This window comes from Schistocerca cancellata, chromosome 2 (assembly GCF_023864275.1).
Source record: "Schistocerca cancellata isolate TAMUIC-IGC-003103 chromosome 2, iqSchCanc2.1, whole genome shotgun sequence".
NCBI lineage: Eukaryota > Metazoa > Arthropoda > Insecta > Orthoptera > Acrididae > Schistocerca > Schistocerca cancellata.
In genome coordinates this window covers 698324251-698351371 of record NC_064627.1, presented here as the reverse complement: position 1 = coordinate 698351371, position 27121 = coordinate 698324251, and the positions used below count along the sequence as shown (strand labels likewise).

Here is a 27121-nt window from a genome sequence, read left to right as displayed (position 1 = left end):
GAAATAAGTAATCAATTTCAAAACTATAAATGGCCAGTTTGTATTTTTCTGTGCAGTCTTTTGCTCAGTGGACACATTCACATTACACCATTTATTGTGCATATCATCTATGTAACATGCAACTAACTAAGAATGAAACCAATAAATGATAACCCATGCCACAATAGTGAACCTGAAAGAAAAGTGCTAATGAAAAGATAGCCTAAGTCATCAATCATGATAAATGTAAAACCTACAGTTTCTGTCTTCACAGATACGTACGGATTAATAATTGCTACTATTTTGGCAAAGAAACAGTCAGAATTTGAAGTCATAGGAATACTAAAATATGGAGCTTATCTTCAGGAAATAGTGAAGAGCTGCAATAAGTACAAGCTGCTGCCACATAATGTCTGTGTTATAAGTTTATTGTTAGTGAAAATATAGACTTATCAGTTTGTCAAATAATCTACAATCTTTCTACATATCTTATATGCACAATGCCACATGTCATCCATGTGATCAAAGAATGCCCATTTTTGTGACTGCCTAGTTTCTCGATCATTGATAGCACTCAATAAGTCGAAGTGACAACACTCTGTGCAGGATGGCGGCTTCACTGAGCTTACAGCTGTGGCAGCGGGCGGACCGGCACCGCCGGCTGTTGTTGGTAGCCTGCCAGGGATACCTGGTGCTGATGGCACTCTACGATGCCTGGGTGTGGGCCTCCAAGGCAGGCCGTCTGCCCTCCATCTACTTACCCATATACGGCCTCTATCTAGTGGTGGGCGCACTCGAGATGCAGTTTGTGCACATCGTGTGGCACTTGCAGCAGCGCTACCGCTTGCTAAACCGTCTGATGGCTGTGGTCACTGATGACAGTGGTCCTGCTCTGTGGCTGCCACCCTCACAACCACCTCTGCCACCCCACAGCTCAGTCCAGCGCCGCCCGACCTCAGGAGCCACAGTACTGCATCGGGTTCTGTCAGCAGCGCGGAGGGCTCTGGTTGTACGCCGACCGATAGTTTGCCCGAGATACGCAACTGCCAACAGGCCTTTAGGTATAGCTTTCATTCTTTATTTCAACTTGTTCTTCAATTTTCTACATCTGCTGTTAAGCTAATCAAGACACTGCATAGGTTTGGATGGAGGGTCTGTATATTTTTCTTTACTATAGCGTTGGTTTGTGGCTATAGCTCTTAACATCATTTAGTTTGATCAAATGCACATTTTAGCCTTAGTTGCATAATTCTCATGTTTTACTTTATCATCCCAGGAATTGTTTCTTGCCATGTATAGCATTTCTAACCCTTTATGTTTACATGCTAAACAATGACAGTTATTCAGAGATCTCCCACAAAAGCCATTCCTCTTAGATTTTCTTATCGATGGGTAACACACCACCCTGTTGTTTCATAATGCCAAACTGCTGTAATTAACATTTTCTTTTATAGTAACAAAATTTTCATAATGGAATTAAGTGTTCAGCCTTCTTTGGAGTTATCTAGCATTCTACCATACAGGACAGTGTGGTTTAGTAGAACTTCCACCCCTCCTATTTGAGACTTCTGAGGAATGATATTTAAAAATGAAGTGTTGAGACATAAACTGATCACCTAACCTGTTATGATCACTTGGCTTTAGATTCTACATTTTCTCAACCAGTAAAAAATATGAAACTTCCTAATTGTGGTCTCAGACGAGAACTTGAACCTGGGACCTTATCCTGGCAAAGTTCACAGATTAGAGCCCTCGTTCAGAGTACAGTTTTAATCTGCTAGGAAGGTTGATACCAGTGCACACACCACTGCAGAATGAAAATTAATTCTGGAAAGTAAAAAACATGTGTTGCCCAGCAAGTGTATTTGTTCCCTTAGTGTAATGCCCATGAATAAAAATGTAGAATCACTTCTCTTGTTCTGTACCACCCTTAATAGCAAAATCTGTACTGTCACGAAGTGAGCTGCCTGGTATATGTTCCTACAAGAGAGGACTAATGGCAACCATTGACTGAGGTAGTTTAAGGTATCGCTCCCCAGCAGCACTATGTGCCAAAAATTACACAGGCATAAGTTACTCCTACATTGAAAAGCAGGCACAACACATCACAGGAACTGCTCAAAATATCTAGCGAGGGCAGCAATTTATGCCTAGGGACACCCAATATGGGTTGACAAAGCTACTTGATTATGTGTCCCACAGTAAAATATCCAGTGGAATAATGTCAGAAGACAAGCAAACAACTGACTGGACTTCAAGGCATGGTCCACTATCTTAGGATGGTGTTGTACCACTACCGGCATACATCAAAAATGAAGTATACTGGGACTCCAACATGAACTACAAAGGTGCAGAAAATTTCTGTGGGTACATTTTTCATGGATACAGGCAGTTTGTGCCTCAAGAACGTGAAGTGTGCTGGTGAATTCAAATGTCAAGATGGCCCACAAGGGCTGATCATGTGACCATTGTTTATATCACACCACTGAGTCCATACCAGTGTTGATAATTAGCAAGTACCATACTATAGAGATTAACACCTGCACACATCTGAGAGATACATGAGTTTATATTATGATCCCGCCCAAATATGGGATTGTTGGTGAACAGTATAGATGACACAAACATCAGGATGGTAGCAGGCGTTGAATGAACAACTAGCAGCGAATTCTGCCTGAGGATGGAAATTAGGCATGCTTAGTCCTTGTATCCTTTGCTGCTGGTGTGTGCTCATGGCACATTCATGTAAAATACACTATATATGTAAGGCATTTACATTCATTATGTGGTCCTTATACAGGGTGTATTCATTGTATGTTTATTAGTTTCAGAAATATAGATGTGGCAAATCAGATGATTCTTTTTGATCCAATCCTGGGTGGTACTGAGTTGCAGGGGAATGCTTCTCTGTGGCCAGATGGTGGGACTTTGGGAGGTTGTGGACGACTAGAAAGATAAGGCACAGAAGATTTATTTTTGCACAAGGCTGGGAGGATAATTACGGTCTGTGAAGGCTTAAGTGAGACCCTCAGTACATTTTGAGAGGGATTACTCGTCACTGCAGATGCAATGACCATGGGTGGCTAGGCTGTATGGAAAGGACTTCTTGGTGTAGAACATGTGGAAACTGTCAATTTGGAGGTATTACTGGTGGTTAGTCGGTCTGATATGGACAGAGGTAGTGATGTAGCCATCTTTGAGCTTTGAGGTGGTCAACATCTAGGAAGGGGGTTTGTTGGGTTGAGTAGGACCAGGTGAAGCAAATGGGAGAGAAGTTGTTGAAAATCCGGAGGAATATGGATAGGGTGTCCTCACCCTTGATCCAGGGTGCAAACATGTCATCAATGAATCTGAACCAAGAGAGGGATTTTGGACTCTGGGTGTATAGATTGCATCTACTGGAATCCTTCCTATACACCCAGAATCCTAAATCCCTTATATTTATTAAAGACTCTGTTAATTGCCTGAATGAACTGAGACATCACATAACAGCAGCTGTGGAAGCTATAACTTCAGACATGCTTGCTGTAGCGTGGGAACAATTTGGATACCGCACTAACATATGTCATGTATCTCAAGGGGGCGTATTGAACACCTATGAGAAGGTATAAAAAAACACTTTTTGAGTTTTCTGTTCATAAAAAATAAAATATATCTATTTAAATCATCAGATAAAAACTCACTTGATGCCATCCTAAGAGAGTGTCTCCATTCCTTCCAAACTAATTATGTAAGTGTAGACCAGATATGGCTCAAATTCAAAGATACAGTATCGACTGCAATAGATAGATTCATACCATATAAGTTAATAAGAGACAGGACTGATCCACAATGGTGCACAGAACACTGTTGGAGAAGCAACGAGAAAAGCATGCCAAATTCAGAAGAACGCAAAATCCCCAAGACTGGCTAAGTTTCACGGAAGCTCGAAATTTTGTGCGGACATCAATGTGAGATGCTTTTAATAGTTTCCATAATGAAACAAATGAACACCCGGTTGCTGAGCACACTGCCAAACATGACATCCTTCATTACAATGACTGCTTCACAGTCTTTGCCATATGGATCCTTCCCAGCAACACCACCTTCTCTGAAATGCACAGTTGGGAACTTTCTATGCAATATATCCCATGCTCCCATAACCCTCATGGCCTCAACCATTGTTAGTCATCATCCTCACCCATCCAGCCTCCCTGTTCCCATTCCCATTCCCTCATTTCACCATCACATCCAGTATTTTTACTTCTCTCCTTTTCCGCTACCCCCTCCCCATCTTTCCCCTGCCCTTTGTCTAACTTCCTGACTGCACATACTGCCCTACCATCTCTCCACCTCATCCCTGCATGCTCTCCAGCAGCACTGCCACCCCTACTCTGCTATCCCTCCTCCTCAACCCCACCTTGTTGCCACTCCCATCATTCACTGGTGCTGCTGCTTGCAGTGTGGCTACAGTTGCCTATGAGTGCAGCAGTGGCAGGAGGGTGCGTGCACTGCGTGCTCCCCCTTGTGGGGCCACCCGTGCCACCTCCGCCAGTCAGCCCGCACTTTGTTCGTTCATTTCTTTCATCAGTCGACTTGACTGAATCAAGTTATCGAGTAGTTGTACTTTCCTATGTAGCATGCACGTCCGAGTCATCATATTTTATACATTTCTGTCTGGCACATAGATAGCTATCTGCATCTTTTGCTACAGTAAAAAGAAGTTTTTCAACATTGTGGGGTACAAAGACATGGCTGATGTTGACAATGGAGGAGGATCAACTTAATGGCTTAGCTCTGTTGAACACTCACCCAGACTCTGATTGTCCTATTGATGATGTAATTAACCAATTTGCCAGGAAGAATAGGTGCATAGAATTTATCATTTTAGGAAGAGGACCACAGTTCCAAATTTTTTATATCATAAGATGGCATTGTCTTGTGTGTATAATCAGTTTAAATAAAACTTTCTTAAACTTTGCATGTGACTTGATTATTTTTTATTACGGTAAAAGTAAAGGTAGCTCAAGACATCTTTAGTGCCCCCTCCTTGAGGTTTGTCTGTTTCTGCCACTGGTCTGCAGTCATCTGTGTATGAGTTGTGTTTGTGTGTGTGTGTGTGTGTGTGTGTGTGTGTGTGTGTGTGTGTGTGTGTGTGTGTGTCTGTCTGTCTGTCTGTAATCTACTTTTGACAAAGGTGCAGGTCGGAAGTTTTATTTGTGACAGCCTCTTTGTTGTGCCCATCTGCGACTCAGCACCTCTGCTTATGCTGAGTGACAACTTTCCTTTTCATAATAATATTATGATTAATTTCATTACTCCAAATTACTTTAATGCAAGCTATTGTTTTTTTGAGGAGGGTGCCTCCAATACCCCTCCTCCCCTTTTTCTCACCACCACACAGAAATAAGACTGCTAAGTATGTGCTAGAATCTTGGTAGTAAGCTTAGTTACCAACATTTGAAGATATTTATTAAAATTTATCACTTGATAATGGAATATTCAATTGTTTGGTCTTTCAAAACATGTAAATATTGTTGTGAGTCTAAATTCTAGCAATGTATGAATGCTCAGTGTCATGCCAATATGAAGTAATAAATTTTCTTGAGATTCCAACCAAAATAATGTCTATGAAATTTCAGATAAGTGGTCCTCAGCCACTGCAGTAATTAAACTATGGGAATTCTTATGTATGATTGAAACAGTGGTTTAGTGGTAGTGATCTTAAATGTATTCTAAAAATGTTTTAGTTGACAGCATTTCTTGGAGTTGTTGAATATTTAAACATTATTTTTGTAGTTACAATTTAATATGACGTTCTTTTCATTAAACACATTGTAATCACACTAGTCATTATTAGACACAGATTAGTGATAAGTTCTTTTCTGGTAATGTATTGAATGCCTTTTAAAACTTTAAATGGAAGTAGGCTTACTTGAATATTCAAAAAAAGTTCTACTTAAAAAAAGCTAATTTTATTCTTCTTTACAGGACTGAAAACACAGAGAGATCGTCTCAAAGCAGGAGTCAAGTATGAAAAAATTAGAGCTTATTCTTCAAATGGCAACTATACTCCTAACCAGCAGCTTCTAATATTACACAGTTTATGTGACATACATGCTGAGCTTTATGATGCAGTTGATGCAGTAAACTCTGCTTATGGATTTCAAATCCTTGTCCATACATTGTCCATTTTCTTGCATTGCATTATTAGTCCATACTTCTTTCTGTTAAATCTTTTATACCCAATGACATATGGACAGACAGATCCTGCCTTCCTATCATTACAATTAATGTGGATACTCATTCATGTGTCCAAACTTTTCCTCGTAGTACAACCATGTTCTGCAACATGCAATGAGGTAAGTTCAAATAATAACTCTTACTAAAATAATGACACACAGAACTGAATTGTATATTCAACATACATCACTTTTCACAGCACACAGTTTTCGTGTATACTATTCTTAGCAGATGTGGCTTTTGGGTTTTTCAAGCTTTGTCTTCAAGGAATGTTATGCATATGTGCATATTTATTTTATTTTATTATTTACATATATATATATATATATATTCTGTAGCTCCTCTTATGCTCGTGAGATGCTAGAATGTGGAACAAATTGAAGAATATATAAATGTACAGACCACATATCACATAGTAAAGTTATTTCACAAAAACAGTTACAGGGAAAATAAAAACATAAAACTAAAACAAACCAAAAGCAAAGTGATCAGACATCATACACGGATTAATACATGTTGTACAATACCTAAAAATAAACAGTAAAAATAAAACAAATAAAAATCTATTTACTAAGTGGCGGCGGGAGAAAATACATATAAAGATGTTGAAATTTGCAAGCCTTCAGACCCAGTGACTCCTTCTGGCAGGAGGGTTGAAGGGGAAGGAAGAGAGGTGAAGGAAAAGTGCTGGTGAGGCTTAGGAAATTGGGAGAGTTTTGAAAAGTCACCCATAACCCTGGGTCAAGGGCGATTTACTGGCTGGGATGAGAAGGAAAGACTACTTGTTGGGAATGGCACTGCATGAGACTTAAGAACCTGAGTACTACAAGGTGCAGGGTAGGGTAATACGAAAGACAGAGGTTACTGACAGGACATGGTGCATGAGTTAATAAGAGTAGAAAGGTAAGTGCATTGTACATTGTACATGGTAGAGGTGGGAGGGTGGGGAAAAATAGATAGGTCTGAAAATAAGAGGCATAGAAAACTAAAAGGTGGTGAAGTATAATTGCTGAGAAGAAACTGAGTAAATTAAGACCAGGTGGGTGGCGAGAACCAAAGACATGTTGTAACACAACTTCCCAAATGTGGAGTTCTGTGCCCCCCACCTCTACCACATACCTCTGCTCTTAGTAACTTATGCATGATGTTTTGTCAGTAATATCTGTCTTGCTCATTACCTTATCTTCCACCTCTAAGCTCTCAGGTTTTCAAATGTCATCAAATGTAGACACCAACAATCTATCTTTCCTTCTCATCCCATCTGGTCAATTTCCGCTGATTTGGGAATCTGGGTGACTTTCCTGAACTCTCCTCATTTCCTAAACATCACTGGTCCTTTTACTTCACCTCCCTTCATTCTTTCAACCCTTCAGCCAGAAGAAGGGGTCACTGGCTCCAAAAGCTTGCAAATTTCAACACTTATATGTTTTTTTTCTCCTGCCACCACCTGGTGAGTAGATTTTTCATCCATCCATTTAAAGTATATTTTCAAACATTGATTATTTTCGTTCACACCATAAAAATAGATGCCTAAAAGGTCTATATTCATCTGCTGAAAAAAATTATTCATTAGATTAATTTCTCAAGTACATACATCTCTGATTTATTTTTTAATAGTGCACTGTTACTATGATGTAGTTTGTCACTGAATTAAATATTTTAATACTGAAATACTGTACATCTTTCTGTATCCAAGTTAGATTTCTGATATCATGCTTCAGGTCGGCCTTCCTTTTTGTATTGTGATAAAGATACATTTCATTGGTTTCATAGAGCAGAGTGTTGTCAACCGTGAAACTCATAATCAAATATATATATTAGGGAGCTCTACTAAGTACCTCAAGTTTCTTAAAGATTTTATGACAGGAGGCTATTGAGGTTGCTCTGCACATAATTCAGACAAGTTTTTTTTTTTTTTTTTTTTTTCTCTCACAAAGAAAATATTCTTTTATGTGGGTGAATTGCTCCATAAGATAATCCCATAGCTCATAACATAGTGTAAGTGCCAAAAGTAATCAGACTGTGCAACACTGATGTCTCCAAATTGTGAGATTGTCCCAAGGCAAAAGAATCAGACCTTTTTAGTATCTGGATGGTATGATGTTCCTGGCTAATCCTACTGTGTATGTGGAGTCCTAAGAATTTGGTGCAGTGTATTCTTTGTATTTATTGACAGTCATGTACAGTAGGCATCTCCTTTGGCAATTTTTGATTGGAGTAAATGAGATGTAAACAGTTTTGCTCCAATCTAGTGTCAGTAGTTTACTTTGAACCAAATTAGGAGTTCTGAGAGTAATTTGGTGGCACCACAGTCTAGATCAGTGGACTAGTATCAAAAGTAAACATAGTGAACTTGCATGTTTTATGTGACAAAGGAAGGTTATTTATTGGTATGAGAAACAGCAGCAGACCAAGGACAGATCCCTTTGGGACTCCATGGAGTACAGTGGCATGGTCAGACTCTACTGCTCATCTGCTTTGGTGCTCTCATCCAGAACTATCTCATACTTCCTATCTTAGAGGTTGGATTTTAGCCAGTTTCCCACTGTTCCTCCGATGCCATAGTGACATGGATTGTTGAGAAGTATTTTGTGATCATCACAATTGAGAGCTTTAGCAAGATCACAAAATATTCCAACTTGCTTAATTTTTTTTGTGTTTGTATTCTAGCACATCATTTGTGAATGAAAATATGGCTTCAGTCATAAACTTACTGTTTCAGAAACCAAGCTGTTTGTCTCTGGTGATGTTAAAGTTTTTGAGCCATATCCAAATTCTGGAATGCAATACTTTCTCAAGGACATTTATGAATGCCATCAAGAAAGAAATGGAACAATATTTTGTGACTTATACTGTGTATCCCTTTTTGTGGACTGGCTTAGCTATAGCAAGCTTTATTCCACCTGGAAAGAAGCCCTGATACACAGAAGCAGTAAATGTGTGGTCTAAAACTTTGAATAATTGACCAGAGTGAACTTTAAGAAGTTTACTGGGTATATTATCCCCACCTCATGTTACTTTGTTCTTTAAAGAGGCAATGGTTATATTTACCTCATTTCTGGTAATGGGAAATAGATTTATCTTGCTTCACTATTTCCATGATACTTTCTAAGGAGCCATTGCAGCCCATTTGGTCAGCAGCACTTATGAAATGGTCATTGAAGGTTTTTTTAGTTACCACTTGGTTGCTTGTAGGTTCATCAGCAATATTTAAGGCAAAGTCTTTGGAATTACCTGCACAGTTAGCACCTGTCTCACACCTCATTATATCCCAGATTGTTTTGATTTTATTACAGGACAGGTTAACTTTGGAGCTAAAACATAGACTTTTTGACATTTCGATTACTTTCCTTAATATTTTTAGTACTTTTTATAGTGATTTATTTGAGCAGAATTTCCTGATTTTTATGTAATACAGAGTTTTCAGATTTTTTTTTATGTACAATTCTTGTTTTTGTTCGCAAGACATTCTTATCCCCTTTTTATCTGTGGCTTATTTTGCAGTTTCTTTTCGTTCATTCTTGTAAAATCTTTTTCCAGTTTATTTTGTTTCATTCTTGCAAACTCTTTTTGCACATATATTTCTGCTCTACTTTATCTGGAAGGCAATTATTTATTTTACATACTTAATCTTGTAGACCTGTTACAGCTTATAAAATATTCCACAAAATACCCTTAACATATGCTATCATCTTTGTCATCACACAACCCTCTAAAGCATCATAACTGTTGTCCCTTATATGTATCTGGTTGTGCTCTTTGGTTCTCCCAAGTATATAGAAAAACTAAGGCTCTTACTTATAGCTGAATCTTATTATAGTATAGATGAACTTAATAGCCACAATGCATAATATCTCCCTTGTATGCTTAAATCTATTTTTGTGGCCTATATGGCAGATTCATCATTCTTTGTTTCTGTACAATGTAACATAAATTCAGATTTATATATTTTTGTATATTCCTAGTGAACTATTGTATGTTAGTTCATGTGTTGAACATATTTATATGCTAAACAATAATTTGTAAAACATTTACTCATTTTTTCTGTATTGATCTGTTTGTATATGGATCTATGGAACTAGAAATGAATAAATTTGATCCATATCTTATAAGTGTTCACATTAAAATATTTGGAAAGAGTCTCACTAATGTTGCAATCGAGAAACGGGAATGTATTGAGTCTGTTATTGTGACCAGTTGCTTTATTTTATAGCTGTCTAAGAGGTGTGACATTGTCTATGTAACCCATGCCTTCAGTATTTAGTGAATTAGTATTTTTGGGTTTAACATACAATCACATGCTAACTAAAACTATATGGCCAGATGGGGATTTGAACTGCGACCTCCACCTGCACCTCCATCCCCTCTCCAAAAGAAGTGAATTTGGTGTCTTACCAGTGTGACACTTTATTTGGTGTTAATTAGAATGGTGCACATGTATTTGACTGTGTCCTTAGAATCTCTTTGCTTTCTTCAGACAATAAGTAGAACTGACTTCAGTTGCCTACTATGAGTGTAATAGGTGAATTATGTGATAGAGTATGAGCCATATCAAACACTGAAAGCTTGACAGCTAGCTCAGCCACTTCTGCAGGTGCCTCTTCAGAATAGTTGTTCAAAGAAGCTTGCATTTTCACCCACAATATGCACCAGATACGTGTTCCATTCTCTAGCAAAAACCTCACATGAAAAGTATACAAAACTCTTTACTTATTTGGGAAATCATGTATCAGTCAGATATTTGAGGTATACTTTCATAGAAATTACAGTAAACAGCACAAACAAGTATTAGATACATCTGTTTTGTACTATAACAGAATGTACTGTAGGCCAATTAACCTTGGAAATGTTCATTTCAGTAAACAAAAATAATTGGAATTAGACAGTTTGAAGGTACCTGTTGTTAAATACATCCATAATAATCTAGAATTTAATGTCAATCATCCAAAGCAATTCTCAGTATGTACATACTACAGTAGAATTTTCTGTCTTCCTATCTGCATAACTGCTGAAATCTGAAACATAACAGAAGTTGGTGTATTTGAAACTGTTTATAAATTTGTATGTTTTTGTATTACAGGCAAAGAAGACAGGGTCCATTGTTGTGAAACTCTTGAATGTGGAACTCCAACTGCCCATGAAGAGACAGGTATCAGTATCATTAGAATGTATTGCCACCCTTATTACTAGGGACTGGAAAATGTAGCATCTATTTTTGGCAAAATTTGCATCTATTTTTTGCATAATTTGCATCTATTTTTGTTGGAATTCACATCTATTTTCTTATTTTGTAAATGATTAGATGCGCAAATTTAAAAAGGTGTTTTGCTGCATGAGTGAAGACAAAAAAATTACGAAGTTTTTGAAGTTTACTGTTAAAAAAAGTGCTGATTGGTAACATTTTGACTGCAATGTTTGCGTCTGGAAAAATTTCAACACATTTTTCTTACAAAATGGCCTTTGTTTGCATCGTTTGGCTGTATTTAACCTTTCAAAACTGATTGTTAAGTTAATGTGTCTCTGATATAAGGTGCTTCTGGGTGTTACTTGTCTTTTTATGCCCAATTTGAAGATTAAAAAATCTGTAGACCACTAATTTTGACATTTCGAGGATATTCATAGCCGTATGACCCATGTTTGATGATGCTACAGCCCTACGACCCAGGCTTGACAACACTACAGATAGAACTAATGAGGCACTTTGTGCAGAGGTAGAATCAAATGTACGGCAACTCTGTTTTAACGTTAGGGGAAGATCTTCGGTGCCATCGAAAAAGGTTACAGATTTTGTTTTCCAATCGCTGTAGCGCAGAGAGCAGACGCTATAGGCTACAGTTGCCGATGGCCGCAAATGTAAACAGACTAGAATTTTGACTGCCACATGAGAAGGAGCGGTGCAGGGAAACAGGCCCCATCTTCATTTCGCTGGGCACCAACCTACAGCAGAACTGACACATTCTCACAGAGATCGCTGATCTCTTATCATGTTGTAAGGGTCGTAATCGATATCTGTGATGGACCAGGATTAATTGCTTCACTTACTTCAAATGAAGAAAACAAAGAGTGAGGCACACACAAAGGATCTGGGGATGGCAACCGCACAATTGTTTGCTGTAATTATGAGTATTATTAATGATGTAGTTCACGCCCAACCTCTAGCTGTATTAGATGCAACAACAGTTCAAAGTATCCACCACCTAACTTTCCATGTTAAAACTGTCTGCATTATACTGTCTTTTGTCCTTTAGCTACAAACAAATGTATGTGTTTCTTTCTTGTAAAATGGTAGGTCCCATGGCTGAGTAGTATTGCATTACACCATACGTGTCAACACTTGGCATGACACCGGGTCACTGAGAGCATTGATACATCATAGCATTTGTACACTATATTTTGCAAGTAGGTTCTTGCACACATCATCTTTCCAGTTTGGGCTTTGCCAGTTGATGTACATTGCCAGTAACTGCTTACAGTTTCGATATTATATGTAGAAAATAAAGCTATTTGAAACTATCTCTGATAAGTGGCTCATCTGGATACAATTCACTATGAAACACTGGCTGTTAAGTAATTTTGTGTTTTGAGGCAGAATTTGCATCTCTTTCACATTTACTGCAAAATGCAAATTTTTCCAGGCCATACATATTAGGTACAGTTAATTCATACTGACTGTCAAGCACATTTTTTCTGCTTTCATGGTATTACACCAATTATTTTCATGTATTATTACAAAAATGGAAAAGCATAACTGTTTTGTGCAGGTATCTGATAAGCTATAGTGCCCCCTGATTTCTTCTGTGTTCAGAAAAATTTATGCAATTTCTCAGTTTGCTAATCCATGTTTTACATAACTCACCACCTAATCAACACAATATTTCCTATCCAATGTATTGTTCACATCTGGAGAAGCTGGACTCCATCCCTTGAATACCCTGATAACTTGCTCTGAAATTTATGGATTTTTGATTAGAGCTGGTCAGCAGATCTGGTTAACTGGTGAGTAACTTGGAGTTTCTAAGAAATCTGTTCCTTCTAGTAGTGCTGTAGAATGTAGTGAGTAAATCAGAGGCCATCCCGAGCAAATGGAACAGGTGGTCATTTGATTGAATAAATATTGCTTTCTGAATGGATATAAATGTATAAAAGTAAAAATAGTAGTGCTCATTTTATAAAAAAGAGTAAATGAATGTACACTCTGTGTGTTGTGGTATATTTTCTTTACATGCCACAAGGACAGCATTTTCTCTAGGAATAACATTGAATTTGTAATCAAAAAATATATATTATAGAGAGGTGTGTCCCAGTTCCTTCTCAGGCAAGTACAGATACCTGTTCCAAAGCTCTTAGTTTCAATACCAAGTATACAGGGTGTTTCGAAAATACTTTTATGGACTTTTGAGGCAAGTTCCTTACACAAAAACAGGAAAAAATTACATAAATATATATCCAAAAATCCTTTCTTTTCAAAAGTTTACAATTTACATGATTGGAGCTCATCAAAACATAAACTCATAATAAAAGCTCCAAATGTTCTCCTCTTGCTTCTAAGTATGCAAGTACTCATCATACCATTGACAGTTGCACCTTTTCAAATACTCCCTGATGGTTTCAAATGGTTTCACAGACTTCCATGAAATATCAATGAAGAGTTTCTGCATCTGGTTGGTCTGTTGCATAGAACAGTAGTTTAATGTGCCCCTAGAGATAATAATCCAGAGGAGTGAGATTGAGGGAATGTGGGCCATCCTGTACCTACGCATCGATCATGTAGATACCAGCCAGTGCATCTCGAGCACAGACTGAAATGTGCTTGAGCTCTAACATGTGTAAATCACATTACTTTTTACTTGCAGGGGCACATCTTCTGGTAGGTCTTGGAGGATGTTCTGAGTAAATTCCCTATAGACAGCACCCGAAATGCATGCTGGGACAATGCCTAGCTCAGGCAAACAATCACCTTCAATACCAGCTCAAACATTTATTTTAAACTGATGCTGATGTCTGAGCTCTACTCTAACATGAGTTCTGCAATCAGCCCATATGTGTTGGTTGTTGAAACTTGTTATTCCATCTTTTCCAGTCTGTTGTTTGTCTTCTCAGTTTTGTTAACAGACAATGGAATGTTTGAGCATTTGTGCAAAAAGTCATTGATGAAAGTTCTCTGGTGGTGGGTGATCAGCAGGCAAAAGCCTCTGCACATGTTGAAGATGATATGGATACATGAGTTTCTTGTTAAGTATCCTCCATTCTGAACTTGGAGGTGTACAGCATGCCAGGGCCACTTGTCTTGAACTGATAACAGTCTCTTGTTTGACAGCCCATAGAACATCCTCTTTCTAGTCAGGTGTATGAGTAATTTGTGATCTTCCTTGGTCCATAGCCTGTTGTGTTACAGATCCTGTCTTAGCAACATGGCAACACAGCACCAAAGGTTGGATGACTTGGTTGTGTTTTGTCTGGAAATGCCATCTAATCTCGGGCGCTGATAACCACGCTGTTGAGCGCCCCACAAACCAAACATCATCATCATGCCATCTGATACTGTCATGCAGCCTCATGTTCATTACCATTCACATGGCTGTACATAAAAATCATGTCTGCCTGCTCACAAAATGAATATCCCACCATGTCTTTATTTATTTATTTATTCATCCGTGGAACAATAAATATTGTATGGATGTCGTCAGTTTACAACACATGAGCACAGATTTACATTTACAATGAAACACGTTTCTCATATTTTGTGTAGTTTTTAACTAGTCATACACACATTTATAATTATATAATATTTTGGTGATAATGTCATATGTTGCTAATAATCTACACCTATGTTAAATATTCTTTTACAGTATAACAACTTTTACTTACTAAAAAGGTTTTAAGCTTTTGTCTGAAAGTGAGGGACTCATTTATTTCTTTAATTTCTTGTGGTAATTTGTTATACAGTTTTATCCCATTATAAAATATACTTTTTTGCATCTTTGCCTTGTTCTTTCTATCTAGATGGAGGTGGTGACAAGCTCTTGTTTCATGGTCATGTATTAGGCTGTTTGTGTTGTACATGTTGAGATTTTTCTTAATGAACATTATGTTCTGAAAGATATACTCACAAGAAACAGTTAGAATGCCTAGCTTTCTAAATAATTCTAGACAGTGGGCCCTGTTGTTGCTGTTTGTTGTTATCCTTATGGCTCTTTTTTGTACTTTGAACACAGTTTGTATGTTACTGGTACTTGTTCCCCAAAACATGATCCCATAGCTGAGGACTGAGTGTAGATATCCGTAATATGTTATTTTAAGACAGGTGTTATTGCATACTGGTGCAAGGATTCTAAGAGCATAGCATGCTGTGGATAATTTCTTTGCCAAAATGTTGACATGGTTTGTCCATTTCAGTTGGCTGTCTACATTCATCCCTAAGAATTTGGTACTTGTTACACATTCTAATTCATTATTATTAACTTTTATTCTAGTGGCATTGTGTTTTTTGTTCAATTGGAAGTTAATATAGTTAGTTTTCTTTACATTTAGGGTTACTTTATTTTTTAATGACCAGTTGTGGACATCATTGAGAGCCTCGTTTGCTCTTTCTGACAGTTGTGTTGTATTTTCACCTGTTATTACTATGTTGCTGTCATCAGCAAAAAGTATTTTTTCTCCATGTCTGATACTTTGTGGGAAGTCGTTAATGTATATAAGAAACAATATTGGGCCTAATACACTTCCCTGTGGGATGCCTATATTCACATTTTCTGGGTCAGACAGGTGTTTTATAAGGGAATTGTTTGAAACTTGTGATATCTCAACTCGTTGAACTCTGTTTTCCAAGAATGATTTGAACCACTTCTTTGTCACACCTCTTACTCCTATTTGCCCTAATTTATGAAGTAAGATTTTGTGGTCAACTGTATCAAAGGCCTTGGACAAGTCTAAAAAGATACCACTTTCATTTTCACCTTTGTCCAGTGCTGCTAAAATCACTTTAGTGAACTGTGCTATAGCAGATTGTGTGCCTTTTCTGGGCCAAAAAACCAAATTGGTCATTGGAAAGAAGATTATATTTATTCAGGTAATTTAGCAGTCTCTTTTTGACTAGTATTTCTATTATTTTAGAAATGATAGGGGCAAGTAAGGCTAGCAACCTGCTTCCCTGGTACTTTAAATATGATGCTGGCAATGATCAGAGCAAAATGCCTCGGAGCTTTGGAGGTGACGGAGTCCCACCTCTAACTGACAAACCAGGGACTCCTAAGATACGACTTGGCAAACAAATGGTAATGAGATGGGGAGCTATTAATATCAATGGGGGCTACTCTGGGAAGAAGGTAGAGCTGGCAGAGGCTGCAAGTAAGATGGGGCTGGACGTTTTAGCTGTAAGTGACATTCGGGTAAGGGGTGAGAAAGAAGAGGAAGTGGGAGAATACAAGTTCTACCTGTCAGGAGTCAAAGCAGGAATAGCACAATGGGGTGTAGGGCTTTACATCAGGAAAGAAATGGAACCCAGTGTAGTTGCAATAAGGTATGTAAACAAACGACTGATGTGGATAGATTTGACAGTGTCTAGCAAGAAAATTAGGATTGTGTCAGTATATTCGCATTGTGAAGGGACAGATCAAGATAAGATGGATAGTTTTTATGAGGCACTCAGTGATGTAGTTGTTAGAGTAAAGGACAAGGACAGTGTTCTGCTCATGGGTGATTTTAACGCCAGGATTGGAAATCGAACAGAAGGGTATGAAAAGGTTATGGGTAAATTTGGAAAGGATATGGAGGCCAACAGGAACGGGAAACAACTCTTGGATTTCTGTGCCAGTATGGGCTTAGTAATCACAAACTCCTTTTTTAAACATAAGAACATTCACCGGTATACTTGGGAAGGCAGGGGAACCACATCTGTCATTGACTATATAATAACAGATCAGGAATTCAGGAAGGCTGTGAGGGACACACGTATATTCAGAGGATTCTTTGATGACACTGATCATTATTTAATCTGCAGCGAAATTGGGATTGTGAGGCCAAAAGTGCAGGAGGTCAGGTCCATATGTAGGAAGATAAGAGTGGAGAAACTTCAGGATAAGGAAATCAGGCACAAGTACATAACACTGATCTCAGAAAGGTACCAGTTAGTTGAATGTAGTCAATTACAGTCATTGGAAAAGGAATGGACAAGGTACAGGGACACAGTACTAGAAGTGGCTAAAGAATGTCTTGGAGCAGTAGTGTGTAAAAGTAGGATGAAGCAAACAGCTTGGTGGAATGATACAGTCAAGGCAGCCTGTAAAAGGAAAAAGAAGGCGTATCAAAAATGACTACATACCAGAACCCAGGTAGACAGAGAAAGTTATGTTGAAGAAAGAAACAAAGCCAAACAGATAATTGCAGCATCCAAGAAGAAATTGTGGGAAGACTTTGGAAACAGGTTGGAGACTATGGGTCAAGCTGCTGGAAAACCATTCTGGAGTGTAATTAGCAGTCTTTGAAAGGGAGGTAAGAAGGAAATGACAAGCATTTTGGACAGGTCAGGAAAACTGCCGGTGAATCCTGTGGATGCCTTGGGCAGATGGAGGGAATATTTTGAAGAGTTGCTCAATGTAGGTGAAAATATGATCAGTAATGTTTCAGATTTCAAGGTAGAATGGGATAGGAATGATGACGGAAATAGGATCACATTTGAAGAAGTGGAAAAAATGGTCAATAGATTGCAGTGCAATAAAGTGGCTGGGGTGGATGAAATTAAGTCGGAACTCATCAAATACAGTGGAATGTCATGTCTTAAATGGCTACACAGGATAATTGAAATGGCCTGGGAGTCGGGACAGGTTCCATCAAACTGGACAAAAGCAGTAATCACACCAATCTTTAAACATGGAAACAGAAAAGATTGTAACAACTACAGAGGTATCTCTTTAATCAGCGTTGTGGGTAAAATCTTCTCAGGTATTGTTGAAAGGAAAGTGCGAGTATTAGTTAAGGACCAATTGGATGAAAATCAGTGTGGGTTTAGGCCTCTTAGAGGTTGTCAGGACTAGATCTTTAGCTTACGGCAAATAATGGAGAAGTGTTATGGGTGGAACAGGGAATTGTATCTATGCTTTATAGATCTAGAAAAGGCATATGACCGGGTTCCTAGGAGGAAGTTATTGTCTGTTCTACGGGATTCTGGAATAGGAGGCAAACTTTTGCAAGCAATTAAAGGTCTTTACATGGATAGTCAGGCAGCAGTTAGAGTTGACGGTAAATTGAGTTCATGGTTCAGAGTAGTTTCAGGGGTAAGACAAGGCTGCAACCTGTCTCCACTGTTGTTCGTATTATTTATGGATCATATGTTGAAAACAATAGACTGGCTGGGTGAGATTAAGATATGTGAACACAAAATAAGCAGTATTGCATATGCGGATGACTTAGTTGTGATGGCAGATTCGATTGAAAGTTTGCAAAGTAATATTTCAGAGCTAGATCAGAAATGTAAGGACTATGGTATGAAGATTAGCATCTCCAAAACGAAAGTAATGTCAGTTGAAAAGAAATATAAACAGATTGAGTGCCAAATAGGAGGAACAAAGTTAGAACAGGTGGACGGTTTCAAGTACTTAGGATGCATATTCTCACAGGATGGCAACATAGTGAAAGAACTGGAAGCGAGGTGTAGCAAAGCTAATGCAGTGAGCGCTCAGCTACAATCTACTCTCTTCTGCAAGAAGGAAGTCAGTACCAAGACTAAGTTATCTGTGCACCGTTCGATCTTTGGACCAACTTTGTTGTATGGGAGCGAAAGCTGGGTGGATTCAGGTTACCTTATCAATAAGGTTGAGGTTATGGATATGAAAGTAGCTAGGATGATTGCAGGTACTAGTAGATGGGAACAATGCCAGGAGGGTGTCCACAATGAGGAAATCAAAGAAAAACTGGGAATGAACTCTATAGATGTAGCAGTCAGGGCAAACAGGCTTAGATGGTGGGGTCATGTTACATGCATGGGAGAAGCAAGGTTACCCAAGAGACTTATGGATTCAGCAGCAGAGGGTAGGAGGAGTCGGGGCAGACCGAGGAGAAGGTACCTGGATTTGGTTAAGAATGATTTTGAAGTAATAGGCTTAACATCAGAAGAGGCACCAATGTTAGCACTGAATAGGGGATCATGGAGGAACTGTATAAGGGGGGCTATGCTCCAGACTGAACACTGAAAGGCATAATCAGTCTTAAATGATGATGATGATGATGATGATGATGATGATGATTAGAAATGATAGACAGTATAGAGATTGGCCTGTAGTTCTCTACATTTTCCACATCTCCGTTTTTAAGGATAGGTATAACTTTTGCTTGTTTTAGGTGCTCCGGAAAGTATCCAGATTCGAAAGATTCATTAATTATGTGTGTTAATGGGCCCTTTATGGAGTCCATACAATCTTTAATTATGCAGACTGGGATTTCATCAAGTCCTACTGAAGTTTTATTTTTTAGTTGGTGTACTACTAGTGCCACTTCCCTTTCTGTAGTGGGCAAGAGCACCATTGAGTTTGTTGGCTGGTTCTGAGTAGGTAAATCATATGTATCTGGAAATTTCTGCTGTAATTTTTTTGCAATACTACTGAAATATGAGTTTACAAAATCAGCTAATTTTTTAGGGTTACCTACTGGTACACCTTTGTTTTTAATATGTGAATTGAGGTCCTTTTTAGCAGAGTTAGATGTTTCCTGTTTGACGATGTTCCAGGCTGCTTTGCTCTTGTTTTCAGCTTCAAGTAATATTTTGTTGTTTGAAAGTTTTTTTGCAGCTAGCAACACCTTTCTGTATATTTTCCTGTACTTTTTGTAGAATTGCAGAACTTCTGGGTTAGATTGATTATTTTTTATGGAGTTGAGATATCTAAGCGTTTCTGAGGATTTTTTGATACCTGTAGTCACCCATTGATTTCTCTTTGTAGTTTTAATTTGATAAAGAGTTTTGGGAAACATCTCTTCAAATCTGAGTTTAAAAATTGACATGAACTTGATAAATTTCTGATTTGCATTGGTTTCTGCATAGACTTCCCTCCAATCTTCATATTCTAGCTGGGATTTAAACTGATACAGGGCTGATTTGGAAAACATTCTTTTGTATGTACAAAGTTTAGGAGGAGTTTCTACGTGAATGTTAGTTTTTAAGATCTGGCAGAGGTGGTCTGATAGGCCCAGGTTTTGGACAACAATATGGCATTTTTTTACTATCAATATCTGTAGCTATATGATCTATAGATGAGGAGGATTCTTTCATTATTCTAGTTGGACAATTAACAAGGGAGGATATTCCATAACAGCTTAGAATATTCACATATATGTTGCTAGCCTTATCAGACTTCATCATATTAATGTTTAAGTCACCACAGATAATTACATTTGCTTTTGGTCCAGAAACCTTGTCTAAGCTTTGATTCAGTTTTGAGAAGAATATATCAATGTCTCCACTGGGAGAGCAGTACACACAAAATATGACTAATTTTTTTGCCATGCCAGGTCCTATTATTTCAACAGCGGAAAGTTCGAAATGTTTGTCCTCACCTAGTTCTAAAAGATCATATCTAACTTTAAATGACATACCTTTTTTTACATAGATACATGAACCTCCACCATTCATTGAGATTCTGCTATAGTAACATGCAAGGTCAAATGAGGCTAATGCAATGTGTTCAATTTCCTTCCCTTTGCACCAGTGTTCAGTGATACACAAAATTTGGCTATCAAAATTTTCCAATTCTACTTCTAGCTGTTGTGCTTTGTTCTTTATGACTTGAATGTTTTGGTGAAACACTGTTAGGCATTTGTTTTCACTTATCTTTGTGGCGCCTTTCCGTTTAGACCTGATGAGCTGGTGGCATGGTTATTCTTCTGTTGATGACAGTGGAGGTGAGTCTGTTGACAGACTTGGAAGTTGGTGTATCTGAAGGTATCTGCCTTATGTCTGAATGGAGCACTTTCAGTTAACTTGCTATCTACAGCATAGAACATGTATACATTGTATACATTTAAGACAGACAAATAATGAATATAGATAAGACTCTCTGACAACACAATGTCATCTAGGATACAGTGAGTCAAATGGGTGCATAGATAAGTGAAGTTGTTGGGTTTTACCTGGAAGGTCATTGAACATCATCTTTCATTAATGACTAAAAAATGAAGGATTTTCAGACACAAGTTTATATTAATTTTTTCTTGTTTTGGTGCAAGTAACTTATCCCCAAAGTTCATTAAATTATTTTAAAAACATCCTGTGTATTGAGATTTTTTCTATTATGAATTACTTCAAATATGACAGTGATTTTTTAGTGGTGAAAACGTTGACTTTTGCTGTTTATCATATATATACTGCTGTAATCCAGATGTCATCATTGTGTTCTATTGTGTACAAGTCAATTTTTATGTTGATAAGAGCCTTATCTTAATGGGCCATTACACTTGGAATTTGATTTATACACCAGTAATACTGCCATCCTAAGCATGGCTTGTGATTTTTGTGTTATTAAGACGGGTGTCTCATATGACGAGCTGTTTAGTTTCATTCACTGCACTTAATTAGCATGTGATGCGGCAGGGTCTATTACACATTCTGAAGAGGAAAATTTTAAAATTGTCAAAGCCTATGTCAAGCTTTTATTTGCAAGTGGTTGGCTGACTTTTCAACCTCTTCAAGATAGTAATTTATGAAGATTTTTGTATGCAAATATATCAGAAACTTCTGTTGAAAACAGAAAGCAGTCAGTTTGATCCAACTATTTGAACTTCTGGTGCTTTCTAACTGGAGGAAGTCAGAGTCTTCAAGTTAAATGGAACTGAAGCTCCAGCTCTGGAAAATCTGTTCCATGACCAGCATTAGTTTTGCTAGATTTCCTACCAAGCAATATCATTTCTTTTTTTCAATATGTTATTCAGCTTTCAACAGATCACCACCTTTTTTCTCTTTACTTTCATCTCAGGATATCTCTGAAATATTCCAGTTGCCATGCTTATTTTCTAGATCCCAATGTAAATGTATTTATTTAATTCCCAAAAGACATTCACTGCTGTAGTAAAAATATTCCTTTTATAAAACTGCCATCAGATTGCCCTTGAGAGTACTTCAGATTAGCTAAACAATTTTTATTGTCAAACAACTGTAACATTTCTTCATTCTGTTGCTCCCTTTGCTTTACAGTTAATTTCCTAAGTTAATAAACATCATTCCATGCTGTCTTTACATCTTTATTCTTTCTCAACATGACCTGTGTACTACTCAAATTCAGACAGGCACCTTTTTTACCATATTACAGAATAATTGTCATATCATTCACTTAATTCAATAATGCATTTAAATGATTGAGAGTTAAGTATATGCCTATAGCTTTACCATAACACATTTTTGCACAGATGGACAGGATAGGCAGCAATCTGCAGCTGTTTGCTGATGATGCTGTGGTGTACAGGAAGGTCATCATAGAATGGTAGTAGAAGGGTACAAAATATCTAGTTGATGTAACAAATGGCAGCTTGCTCTAAATGTATAAAAATGTAAGTTAATGCAGATGAGTAGGAAAAACAATCCTGTAATGTTCGAATACAGCATTGGTAGTGTGCAGCTTGAAACAGTCACTTATATTAAATATCTAGGTATCATGTTGCAAAGCAGTATGAAATGGAATGAGCACCTAAGGGCAGTAGTAGCCAGGGTAAATGGTAGAGTTCAGTTTATTGGGAGAATCTTAGGAAAGTGTAGCTCATGTATAAAGGAGACCACATATAGAACATTGGCATAACCCATTCTTGAGTATTGCTCAAGTGTTTGGGGTGCCCATCAAGTCAGATTAAAGGTAGACATTGAAGCATTTGAGAGACAAACATTTAAAAAATATAAATTATCCAACTATGGTGGAGGCTATATTGTACCACTTCTAGTTGTTTACTTTCATATTCCACTCACAAAGGGGTGAGTGAGAAACCACTATCCATATACCCCCCAACAAGTCTTAATTTCTCCTATCTTACCTTTATGGTAGCAGCAGAATCATTCTGCAGGCATCTTCAAATACCAGTTCTCTAAGTTTCCTCAACAGTGTTTTGTGAAAAGAACATTGTCCTGCCTCCAGGGAGTCAGCAGCTTCATAATACTCACATGTTGATACAACTTATCTGTAACAAAATGCTACATTTATTCTGAACTGGTGATATGGGCTATTATGGATTGATGTCATAACAAAATTATCATGTAGACTTTTAACATATATAACTGAATAAGTAGGTTCCTGTTTTAATATCTTCATACCACCAGCCCATAAGAAGGTCTTAATCTCATGAAGACACATATTATGCAATTTCAGGTAAGTAAAACCGACCTGCTGGAAGCAAAAGTCAACATAATGGTCATGTACTAAATGAATTTCTTGGATACTAATTAAAATGGAGTCAACACTTAAGTAAGCTAATTGAGAAATGCAGTTCAGCATGTTTTGTTCTTTAATGTGTCTTCCATTGTGTTGACTTGAAGATGAGAGTGATGTCTTATTTTCACTCCCTAATATTTTACGGACTACCCTCTTGGATAACACACCTAAGCAGTTATTTAGTATAAGCAAGCCACAAGAATGTCATGTAAAGTGCAGATCTCTCTAAGGAACTTGGAAATCCCAACTCTCACTTCCCATATTCAGCACATTTATTCCTAAATGGGGGGGGGGGGGGGGGGGGGGGGCGGGGGGGGGGGGAAGAGGCCCTTGTTCAGGGAAGTTCGGCCATCGCATTTGATGCCACATTGGGTGGCTTGCACGCTGTTAATGGGGATGAATTGATGATGAGGACAACACAACATCCAGTCCCTGAGCAGAGAAAATCTCCAACCCAGCTGGGAATTGAACCTGGGCCCACTTGCACAGGTGGCGAGCACGTTACCACCCAGCTAAGCAGGCGGACTCCTTAATGGAATCTGTTGCTGATAATAAAAATTTCTTTCAGCTGGACTATGATTTGGACGATAATAATAAAAGATACAATTTTTTTTCTCTTTGTCTACAAAGCAAAAGTCTTCAACAAGCTCCCATCTAATATAAAGTAAGAAATTGGGAAACCTTACCAGTTCAGAAGAAAATCAGAAAATACCAAATTGTTCAATTACTGGTACCTATTTTCAAGTATTAAGGATTTCTTTTAGCCACAAGGCAATTAGCAATGTACATTTTAAAGCTGCGTGACATACATGGGCACGGAACTAAAGAAGCAGCAGCATTTTTTAATAATATCAATTTTCCTATTATTTTGAAGGGCTAAAGTTAGCTTGTGTAAGCACAAATAGCACTGAACTATGTTTTATAAAGTGTAGATACATGCTTTATATAGCTGATTTGTTTTGTATTATATATTTTGTATTTGTTATATATATATGTACTTTGACTCATTTTGCACCTCTGAAGGGCCTCCTTCTTGTGCAATTTGCAAAATACAGTGAACAAATGAGTAAATGAAGTAACCAGTTTTTGGGGAAAAAGGTGCTGGGTTGCCTCAAACGCATTTTTACTCACCGCTGATCCCCACAATGTTGTTACCAGAACAGCTCAGTATAATCCTGTACAAGTCACTGTTATGATCTGCCCTGCAGTATGCTGTCATACTAAGGGGGAATTCAGAGGACTTGCAAATCCAGCTAATATGGTACATCTAGAAACATGTATTATGACAGCCCCTCCACCTCATAAAGGCTGTATCTATGGCACAACTGCAACAAGTAACAGGCATCCCCTTAGAGACAGTTTTCGAGAGACTGCACAGTACAGTTATTAAGTGTGGAAGTCTAATAACTGTCTTATCCGCACACTTAGACACAAAATACATCATAGTGTCAATGCAGAATGAGCACATCTGCTGACAATATAATCAGCATCTGCACAGTTTAAAGGGAGCATAACAACAGACAACCAAATATAATGTACAGATCATTGATTAAACAAAATGGAAGTAAGAACTGGAAGTTGTGGACTTGAACATGATCAGACAATACTGAAGAAGATACTGCATCTATTTTGATGTTGTTTCTCCTTTGTGTAATCTGTAGTTTCTCCTTCGTGCAATCTATAATTCTTGCCTGATGTCTTTTCTCTTCATTTGGAAATCTTTTTTGCATCATTTGTGATCTTTTTTTTTCCTGTTCATTGATCTTTTTTCTATGTTCTGTATTTTTTTTTAAATTTAACTACCTGTTTTATTTACAGATATATTTTCTTGCTTTGGTGATCATTTTCCACATCCAACAATCTTTTACCTTTATGTGGCAATCTTCTGTTCTTTGTTTGGCAACTGTTTATTTTATATTCGTTTTTTAGTATTTTTTCCATGTCTTTCCATGTCAAGCAATTCAATTTCAATGGTTATTGCTCTGTTGGCAATAGTTAACAATATTTTCTTTGCTACAGTAATTGTTTCCCCTCATCTGTCAACTATCTTTCCTTTATTGGCTACTGCTTTCCTTCATTTACCATCTTTCCCCATTTCCTTACACTCTTATTTGCTTTTCAGTGATCTTTACTGTGTATTTAATGAGTATCCTATCACTTTTATTTTATATGCATTTTTTCAGCAGCCACTTCTCCTGTGTACAGAAACTCTTCAACTTACTGTACTGCGATTTTTCTTTCTTACTGTTATCTACGCCAGTATACTTAACTCCCTTACATCAATTTCATGTTCTGTGACCTATACCTAAACTCTTTCTGCGAACATGTTCCTGCAATAACCAAACCATAGTCCCACATCCTCTATATCACTGCTTCACCTTTGCTATTGATCCTGAAAGCCACACACATTTGTGGGATTTCTGTTGGGTTGTAGCCCAAGGAAACACACTCATTTCTGTAAGACTTGGTATATTTCATCATTACAGACATTTACATTACAACAAATCACACAGACAACAGAACAAGCAAGAAGGTGTGGGTCATTAGATTACGAAGTCAAAGAACTTACGATGACGGGGATATGTCATTCGTACTTGTCGACACCACACAGCTGCCCCCCCCCCCCCTCCCCAGTGTGCAGCATGATTTCAGCACAGTGGAAGGGGGCATGTCCGGCTATGAAGGTGGTGAGGGAGATGACAGTGATGTGATGGGGATGTCCATCTCCAGAGGTTGTTGCAGCAGGGACCACACTGGAAGGTCAACACTGAGCTCCTGTAGGTGGTGTGGGCGGACGAGGCGTCAGCCCCTGTATGAGTCTGGAGCAGTGTGGGGAGGAACTGTGTCCCCCACATGATCGGCTGGCAGCATTCGAACTGTAGCCCTCCTTAGGGGCGTTACCATAGCTCAAGGAGCATGTGGTCGACCCCACACGGAAGCAGATGGGAGCTGGCGATCCTCTGACAAGCTGGGTCCTCGGTCGGGTGGGGCGAGTTGTCTTGCAGCAGGATGAAGATGTGGTTGTCCTTGATGAGGATGGTGATGTCCTCTACATGTTTGGGTGGCATGTCGGTTTGCAGAACCACTAGAGGGAATAGGGGGGAGGAGATAGAGAGAGAGAGAGAGTGAGAACCCGAGGAACGGTGTTGATGGTGACACAGACGCATGTTCGGGTGAGGGCTGCATTGGCAGCTCTGAGGGGTCATAGCTAGAGTGTGATTCCTCAGTGCTGGAGGCTGCATAATGTTGTTGAGCATGAAAGACACTGGGTTGAGGTGTGCCGGTTTCATGCGGTGGAGAAAATGAGTGGCAAACCTTTAACCCAGATGTCCATCATGTTAGTGGTGTGGTTTATGATGTCATATGGACTTGAATACAGAGGGGCAAGTGGGATCTGGACAGTGTTGTCATGGAGAAAAACAAACTTGCTTGAAAGGCACGTAGAAGCAGGAGGGCAGTAGGGCTAGACGGAGGGAGGGGGGGGGGGGTCGGGCATCAGGGAAATGTTCGCAAAATGCATT

At 38.3% G+C, this 27121-nt stretch overlaps 1 protein-coding gene across 1 annotated transcript in view; it reads left to right on the top strand.

Annotated features, from left to right (window-relative positions):
- The first annotated feature begins 586 nt into the window (after positions 1–586).
- Positions 587–27121, top strand: part of LOC126157737 (gustatory receptor for sugar taste 43a-like) — a 107490-nt gene continuing 80955 nt past the window's right edge. The window contains exons 1-3 of the mRNA XM_049916395.1: positions 587–833; positions 5950–6320; positions 11282–11350. Coding sequence (XP_049772352.1) covers positions 587–833; positions 5950–6320; positions 11282–11350 — 687 coding nt within the window. The remainder of the gene's footprint in view (positions 834–5949; positions 6321–11281; positions 11351–27121) is intronic.